At 42.3% G+C, this 9,515-nt stretch overlaps 1 protein-coding gene across 1 annotated transcript in view; it reads left to right on the top strand.

Moving 5' to 3' along the window:
- Positions 1-6,207, top strand: part of LOC108292522 (protein starmaker) — a 20,251-nt gene extending 14,044 nt beyond the window's left edge. Inside the window, exon 5 of the mRNA XM_037733125.1 lies at positions 5,311-6,207. Coding sequence (XP_037589053.1) covers positions 5,311-6,207 — 897 coding nt within the window. The remainder of the gene's footprint in view (positions 1-5,310) is intronic.
- The last annotated feature ends 3,308 nt before the right edge of the window (positions 6,208-9,515 follow it).

The following is a 9,515-nucleotide window of genomic DNA, read 5'->3' as shown; positions in this document are numbered from 1 at the left end:
CTCTGCTCTGGCTAAGTCTGGGGTTATTATGGTCTTCAGGGAGAGAAACTGTATACTGATTTGTCCATGGACAACCATGGGCGGGCTCAAGAAAAAACACCATGCATTACCCCTCTGATCAACAGAACTCGCAGAGGAGCCCATAGGCTACAGGACTTTCCTAGCCTGAAGGTGGGAATTCCCTGGGAACCTCCCCTCTTCCACCGAGAGTCTGTCTGCCTCCCACGACCATTCATGGTGCCTGGACTGTTTGTTCCAACTGGCACCTGTGGGACAGCACTGTGCTGCCCCCCTGCCACTGCCTCAGCATCCCTCCTATATTTGTCAGTACCCAAAATCCAGAGGGAGACAAAGTCACCGGGGCCTAAAGTTTCAGCACTTCCCCAAGCATGCACTCATCCAGCCAGGCTGCAATAGCATCCAAGCTCAGCCCCAACTTTGTTCCAAGATCAGAGTGGGCTCTCATAGTGAGGAGAGGCCTGGCAACAAGAACAGGCCCTTGTGAGCCAGTGAGGGGTAAGGAGACCTTCCCAGGTCCTCAGGAGTATAGAGAATCCTCGGTCTGCAGTCAGGCTTGGATGGCTGAAGCTGCACCTGGGAACTTCTCACCCAGACAACTCGAATGATGTGGGGCTCCCACTTATTCCCAGCTCCTGCAAGCTCTGTGGGATGTGCATCCTCACCCACACCTCTGATACTGGAGCAGTTGCTGGCAATGGCGAGAAGCCATCAGGGAGAAAAGGCACTTCTGAGCCTGCTGGGTAAAAGACCCTCCCAGGCTCCCAATAGCACAGAGACACCCAAATCTGGAGCTGCAGTGAAGCTCCTGCCTGCTCTGTGAAGTAGGAGGCCCATGGAGATAGGGTTACTGACTGCTTAATGGAGTGTATAGCCCTGGCTGCATCTCCCTGCTGCTGTGGCATCTTGGAAATCGTCACTCTAGATGGGCTGCTGCTGCCATCAAAAATAGTTCAATTACTATAGAAGCAAAAGAGACTCTACGTAGTCAAAATCTTCTTGAGCAAACAGAGCAATGCCAAAGGCATCACACACCTTGACTTAAACATACTTTATAAAGCTACAGTAACCAATGCTGCATGGTCCTGTAACAAAAACAGAGAGACAGACAAATGGAACAAAATAGAAAATCATAAAATAAACTAAACTATTTATGGTCAAATGATTTCAATTAAGGTACAATGAACATACAATGGGGAAAGAAGAGCCTCTTCAATAAATGGTACTGAGAAAACTGGATACACAGAGGCAGCATGATGAAATTACACCTTTTTCTCTCACCATATACAAAATTAAACAAAAAACGAAGATTTTTTAAACTTTTATTATAAGTTGAGGGGTGTATGTGCAGAATGTGCATGTTTTTTACATAGGTAAACATGTGTAATGGGGCTAGTTATACAGATTATTTTATTACCAAGAAGTTAAGCCTAGTATCCATTAGTTAGTTTTCCTGATCCTCTCCCTTCTCTTACCTTCCATGCCCCATTAGACTCGAGTGTGCTTTGTTCCCCTCTGTGTGTCCATATGCTCTCAATTTTTGGTGCCCAATTTTAGGTGAGAACATGCTGTGTTTGGTTTACTGTTCCTGCTTTAGTTTGCTAAGAATGTTTGCCTCCAGCTCTATCTGTGTCCCTGCAAAGTGCATGATCAAAGACAGAAAGACAGAAATACCATTCAATCCAGCAATCTTATTTTGGAGGATATACCCAAAGGAATATAACTCACTCAATTATAAAGGCACGAACGTGTATTTTCACTGCAGCATATTTCACAACATCAAAGACATGAAATCGACATAAATGCCCATCAATGATAAACTGGATAAAGAAAAGATGAAGTACAAACATACACCATAGAATACTATGCAGCCATAAAAAATGAATACTTAAACAGAATACATGAAACTCTAAAACTACTTCTAAAAAAGCATATGGAAGTAGCTCCATCCCACTGCTCATGGCAAGATTGTATGGGTATAATCCTGAAAACAAAAGCAATAAAAACAAAAGTAGACCAATAGAATGGCATTAAATGAAAATGCTTCTGCGAAGCAAAAAAAGGCAATTAACAACCCACAAAATGGAAGAAATATTTGCAAACCATACATCTGATAAGGGGCTAATACCCAAAATACATATGAAACTCAAAAAACTTAATAGCAAGAAAACAAATAATGCCATTAAGAAGTGGGCAAAGAACCTGAACAGATATTTTGTAAAAGGCATACAAATGGAAAATCAGTACATTAAAATAAAGAGAATTGCCAATCATTAGGGAATTGCAAATTACAACTAAAGTGAAATATCTCTTCACACCGTTACAATGGCTTTAATAAAATGATGAAACATAATGTTAGTCTTGGGAAGAATGCAGAGCACAGGGAACTTTTAAATGGGTCACATTAGCTTGGAGGGATTTGAGGTGAGACATCCAAAATACTAGTGTCTGATGAGTGCTGGAAGACAAGGAAATGAATCACTTAAGAGGAATGACTATGGGGAAGGGCTTGAAGAAATCATCCTCTCACATCCACGTGAACCATGAACATTAAACATGGAGAAATGAGGAGCGGCGGTAGATCAGTTTGGGATGCATCTTCAGGGGACGTTGAAACAACAGCAGCATTTGGTTTTCTCTACAACCCTTTCACCCTTTCCCCCCAAGCCCAGGAAGTTGTCAGGGGTGGTACTTTGTGATGTCAAAGCCATCCTAGGACTGCCATTGGCTGGGACACTGCCTGTATGATCAAACAAAGCTCAAGGGTGTGGCTTTGCCTTGTCACCAGGAGGGTATATATAGGGAAGGCAAGAGCTCTGGGACAACCTACTGGCAAGCTTCAATACAGTTGTGGAAGTATGTACCCTTGAAGAGCTTAGTATAGACATTCTACAAACATCCATAGACATGAAACAGCCAACTTCAAGCACCAAGATAAAGAGTATATCCAACAACAAAAAAAGTGACAAGGTAAGATTGTTAGGATTTGAAGGGAAGGTGAGGGTGAAAGACAGACACACAGAGAGGGGGCGGCTCAAACAGCAACACAGGTATGTTCCAGACACCTGTGGAAGTGCGGGACCACCTTAATGTCACAACGCACTGCTACTTACAGGCTATGGTACTTACAGGTATGGGTGGGAAAGGTTTGGGCGGTATGGCTTGCTACCAGGCAGGTTATTGATAAGGTGTTTTTATGATTCTGGCAGGATAATTAAGACGTTTTTATGATCAGGCTGTTTGTCTCTTTTCCTAGTGGGATGTCGTCGTGGTGTTTCTTAGAACTTTGCCCAGCAAGATGTGATAGGAGTGTTTCGTTAGTTGGTCAATCTTGCTAACCTCTATGATTGTAGAAGCCTTTTTTAAAATTGACTTTTCTACATAGACTCTCATGTAGTCTTTGACAGAAGGTAGTTGTCCTTCTCCTCTTCCAATCCAAATGCCTCCTTTTTTTCCCCCCCCCCACTGGACATAATTCCCAGTAGGAAGTTGAACAATGCCCACACTGTTGCACATGTTGGTCTTAGATTGTAGTATCCTACATATAAACACTGGGCATGTGACTGGATTTCAGAGAAAGCAGTTTGGGCATGAGACCTGGTTTGAGGTGGAGAGGAAGTTGGAATGCAGGGTGACAGCAAGGGGTTGGAGGAGCCAGAGCGGAAGGAGAAGGTGGAGAGAATGGTGGTGGGCGGGAGGCTGAGGAAGGGGTTTGTTGGTCAGGTTGAAATGCAGAGGAGGAAGTCTTGCCAGGAGGAGGGGGCATTTTTGGGGATTTCTCTTGGAGGAGGAAGATTTGAAAAGGTGAACAGGATTGGCAGAGAGAGAGAGAGAGAGAGAGAGAGAGAGAGAGAGAGCGCTGTGAATTGAGATAAGCAAAACACTTCAGATCATTTACCATTGCTGTGGAGAAAGTTTTTTAGATTATGTTGAATTTGGAAGTTGAATTGTTTTAGATTATGTTCAATTTGGAAGTTTTGTATTTTGGAAGAGGGAGTGAATACTCTGAAGGGGAATGGATACCCCTGAGGAAAGTGAGTGCCCTGGAAGGAAGTGAATACCCCAGAGGGGACCGAGTACTCCCGAGAGAAGTGAATACCCCAAAGGGAAGTGAGTACTGGATTCATCCTGGGAGAAGAGATCTGGAGAGCCAGGGCAGCCCCGGAGCTATTCACGGTTCCCCGGAGGCTGGGGCGGCCAGAGTGGCAAGTGGTCTTAGGGTGTCCCCTAAGAAGCCAGGCTGTGATTACCTGGTGACCGGGGAGACGTCTCACCCAGCACTGAAACTTTTTGGAGAACCAGCAGAAATAGAGAGGAATCCATAAAGGAGGAAGAGGGAGAGTCACCCACTAACTGAAGCCCAGTGCTGGATGTGATGTCCGGCAATGGAGGTGATCCTTGTTACAGCTGCCCGGAAAGGGGAAGGGAGGAAACATAGGGAGGAAAGGTTGATCAATATCTGTAGGTTAGTCCAGTGCTGGAGAAGATGAGAGAAATAGGGGGAACGGCACTGGGAACAGGGAGTCCACTCGGGATCTGGAAGTAGGCCCGGGTCTAGTTTGTGCTGCTTGCTGCTTTCCGGGTTGCACGAGAAAACTTACTCATTAGAACCCAATCACCGTTCTGAGTTTTGGCACCAAAATTTTAGGTTTTGAAAAGAAGGTGAGAGTGAAAGAAAAACACATAGAGAGGGGGCGGCTCAAACAGCAACACAGGTATATTGCAGACACCTGTGGGAGTCGGGGACCCGCTTAATGCCAGAGCCCACCACTGCTTACAGGCTGGGGTACTTACAGGTAGGGATGGGAGGGATCTGAGCAGTATGGCTTGCTGCCCAGCAGGATATTGATAAGATGTTCTTATGACCAGGTGGTTTGGCCCTTTTTCTGGTGGAATATCATTGTGGTGTTCCTTAGAGCTTTGCCAACCAAGATGTGATGGGGATGTTTCTTTAGTTGAGCCTTTGTCTGCCCTGTGCTCAGATGGTTAGGCAGGATGATTCTCACAGCCTGAACACCCATGGAATGTTTCACTTTGACCAAGGTCTGCAAAATCGCAAAGAGCTTACAAAATGGTGCAGTTTGAACTAACACAGATGACCCTAGCCATGCTCCTCTTCTTCTTCCCCATAGATCCCTACCCTATGATTCCACCTTGTTCTTCTCTGGCATAAACCCCTTTCTCAATCTGCGTCTCTTCTCATAAACCACCGCCCTGCCACCACTGCTATTCAGCCTCTACCCTATTCACCAAAAATAACGTTTTCCTGGCCTCTCCCTGTTTTCTTGCCAGACGCTGGAGACACTGAACAGAGCTTTAGCCTCTGAACAAAGTTTGAAGAAGACCAAAAAATCACAATATCCAACAATATTAGTGTTTTACTACAGGAACCATAAGAAAATAAATTCAAATCAAATAGAGAATGACCAGTCCCGAGACAACTCCATCAATCCAATCCAAGATGAGGAGGACAAAGACCTAGACCCATGTGAAGGAACTTCACAGAAGGACGAAGACCTAGACTCATGGGAAGGATATTCACAAGAGGATGAAGACCTAGATGACCCAGCTGAAGGATGTTCACAGGAGGCCGATGACATCGACTCATGTGAAGGATATTCACAAGAGGATGAAGACCTCAACTCATGTGAAGGATATTCACAGAAGGACGAAGACCTCGACCCATGGGAAGGATCTTCACAGAAGGAAGAAGACCTCGACTCATGTGAAGGATCTTCACAGAAGGAAGAAGACCTCGACCCATGGGAAGGATCTTCACAGAAGGACGAAGATCTTGACTCATGGGAAGGATCCTCACAGAAGGAAGAAGACCTCGACCCATGGGAAGGATCTTCACAGAAGGACGAAGATCTTGACTCATGGGAAGGATCTTCACAGAAGGACGAAGACCTCGACTCATGTGAAGGATCTTCACAGAAGGACGAAGACCTCAACTCATGTGAAGGATTTTCACACAAGGATGAAGACCTCGACCCATGGGAAGGATCTTCACAGAAGGACGAAGACCTCGACTCATGTGAAGGATCTTCACAGAAGGACGAAGACCTCGACCCATGGGAAGGATCTTCACAGAAGGACGAAGAGCTCGACTCATATGAAGGATCTTCACAGAAGGATGAAGACCTCGACCCATGGGAAGGATCTTCACAGGAGGGTGGGCAGGATTAGTCCACACGTGGAGAAACCAAATTGGACAAGGAATAATAACAATAAAATAAATTTTGAGGAGCTGATGACTGAGTATCTCTCTGCCTGTTTTCTGATGGTGAGGAAGAAGTGAAGGGGAGAGGTAGGCATTCGAGAAGAGAGGGATATGAGGTCCTGTAGGGTTGATGGGCAGACCCACAGGTGAAGCAGACATTCTAAATAAGGACTTGGGGAAGGACTGATTCCTGGAGACAAATTTTTTCTTAAAATTTTATCCCACGGAGACAAAGAAGAGGCTTTGGTGTTTCTTGGAACATGTACATATTTAGAAGGGCACATAAAAAGAGCTTCATTGTATGTAGGTGACCGTGACACTCTTTCCAAAATGAAGACATCGAAATCATCACCTCCAGGGCATATACCTCATGGTAGTGTGTTTTCTAAGTCACCCAATTCTTTGAGCAACTGAACACCCTCAAAAAGACCAAGAACCTCACCCTACAGAAAGTAAAACAGCACACCACACACACTAAAATGATGGTGTTTGCAGGACATGGTCCCAATACTAGGGCACTTCTTTGTTAAGAAACTCTAGGTGGAGCGGGAGCCTACCCAATGTGGGACACTGGGAGTGGCCATTGTCTACTGCAGGCAATAAACAAAAGCATAGTCTACAGAGAATTTGAACACAATCATACAAGTAAAAGTTGTTATTTTTATTAAAACTTCCATACACCAGTATTTCCATAGAATGCCAGTGATTAAGGATTGCATGTTCTTCACATGTACCACAAAACCTAAAATGCAATTTAAAAAAAAAAAGAAAAAAAAAAGGAATTCTTCAATGGAAAAAAATACTGTTTTTATTGGAGGGAATACAGTAGAGTGGTTTCGGCATCAAGTGTAGAGGGCTGAGGTACATTCCTTGGGTTAATTGCTCAAGACTCGCTCCTGTTTATTTACTCATCCACTCTCCTTTACTTCCATGACCCAGCTTTATTTCTCTTGTCTACATTGGCAATCGCTGTAATGTGTTAATGTGCATCATTTTCTATGTATGAGTGTTAATACATGTTTCATATGGTTTGTGGACATTTGTTTTCAATTTATGCATCCATTGTCAATACTTAATCTTTCACTGAGCCCTGTTTTTAAGATGCATCTATGTATGTCTAATCTGTTTTTCCTTTGAAAATGGGTACAATTTTGTATTGTGTAGATTTTTGAAAGACATTTTGATATTTAATATTTGCACTTACTTTGTGGTCCATGTTTTAATTTATACCTTAGTATTACATTTTCTTTCAAGTGACTGCTTATAGTATCACGTGTTTAATTTTGACATCCACATGTTCAATGTTAGTACATAGAAGTGTGATAGATTTTTTTATTTCTATTTTTTATTGCTATTTTGAAGAAATTTTTTTGTCTATATTTGAGGTTTAAAACATGATATTATGGGATAGATAAACTAAAATGGTTACTATGGTAAAGCAGATTAGCGTATCTCCTTAGTTTCTAAGTGTGTGCCAAGAGCAGGTAAATATACTGATTTAATAAAATTCATGACAAAATTTCATCAGTTTTAGTCCCGCTGTGCATATAGATATCTACACATGTTCATCCTACATATCTGCTATTTTGTATCCTTTGAGCGACATCTCCCCATTTCTTCTCCCAACCCCAATGCTTTATTCTCTACCTTGTCTATTTTAGCCCGCTATTTATATAGTCCACATATAAGATCATCAAAATAATTTTTTTTTCTGTCTGGATTATTTACCTTAGTGTGATGTCCTCCAGGTTTATCCATATTGTGCCAAATGCCAAGATCTTTTTTTAAGGCTTGGTAACATTTAGCTCTGTAGAGCTATAACACACACACACACACACACACACACACACACACACATCACATGTTAAAATCTATTCAACCATTGAAGGGCATTTAAGTTGTTTCAATATCGTGGCTATTGGGAATGAGCATGAGCATTAGCATGCAGACATTTTTATGAGTCTGTGATTTTTATCTATTTCGAGTTTATACCCCAAAGAAATATTAGTGGATCATATGGCAGTTAAATTTTCATTTCTTTAGAAACCTCCATACTGTTTTATGTAATGGTTATACCAATCTACATTTCCAACAACAGTGTACTAGGGTTCTTTTTCCTTCAAACTTTTGGCAAGTATGAAGTAATATAGTGGTTTTAATAGGCATTTATCTTATGACTAATGATGTTGAACATCTTTTAATGTATCTGTAAGCATGCCATTGGAAGAGATCATATGGAGAGATACCACACTGTTTCTTTTTTTGAGTTTCCTCCAATGATAAATTCTTGCAACACTATAGTATAACATCACAACCGATAAACTGGCATTAATACAATCCATCTATTCAGATTTCACCAATTTTACATGTGCTCATTTATGTGTGTCTGTGTGTGTGTTTAGTTACATTCAATTTTATCATATGACTACATTCAAGGGACAACCACCATAATAATAATACAGAAGAGTTTCATCAACACAAGGATCTCGCACTTTTCCTGTGATAGCCACACCCAACTGTCCTCTCAAATTCATCATCCCTAGTGACCACTATTCTCAGCCTATATAATTTTGTTATTTTGAGAGTGTTATATAAATGGGATGATTTGAACTGGAGACAGATGATTTAGGATATCTGGTGGGGGAAATTTCTAAGCAGCAAAGCATTCAAGATGTAACCTGGATTTTTCTGAAAGCATTCAGTTATATGCATTCACTAAGAGATGGTTTGCTATTGGAACATACATTTGATAGGGAAGCAGAGCATAAAAGTTTGAAAAATTTGCAGCCTGATGATGTGATAAAGACAAAGCATCATTTTTGGTGGAGAAATTTAGCAGACTGCAGAAATGTGCATAAATAATGAGAAGCCAAATGTTAATTATGAAGATAATGGGGAAAATGTCTTTGGGGCATGTCTGAGATCTTGGCTGCAGCACCTCCCATCACAGGCAAGGAAGCCTAGGAGAAAAAAATACTTTCACTGGGCCCAGGGCCCCTGCTGCTCTCTGTAGCGTCTGGACATGGCAACCTGCATTCCAGTTGCTTCAGCAACAGTTGTGGCTAAAAGGGTGGCTTCCACATGGTTGGTGTTGGGCTTGTGGTGCACAAAAGTCAAGAGTTGAGGTTTGGGAACATGGATTTTAGAGGATGTATCAAAGTACCTGGATGTCCAGGCAGAAGTCTGCTGCATTCTTTATAAAATTATAAAATTTCTGAGGCTTTGCCAGCCATGCAGAACTGTGAGTCAATAAAATCTCCGTTGTTCATAAATT

Source organism: Cebus imitator, unplaced genomic scaffold (assembly GCF_001604975.1).
Source record: "Cebus imitator isolate Cc_AM_T3 unplaced genomic scaffold, Cebus_imitator-1.0 Scaffold493, whole genome shotgun sequence".
NCBI classification, from domain to species: Eukaryota; Metazoa; Chordata; class Mammalia; order Primates; family Cebidae; genus Cebus; species Cebus imitator.
Note: the sequence above shows the minus strand (reverse complement) of the source record. Positions and strands in the feature narration are given on the sequence as shown.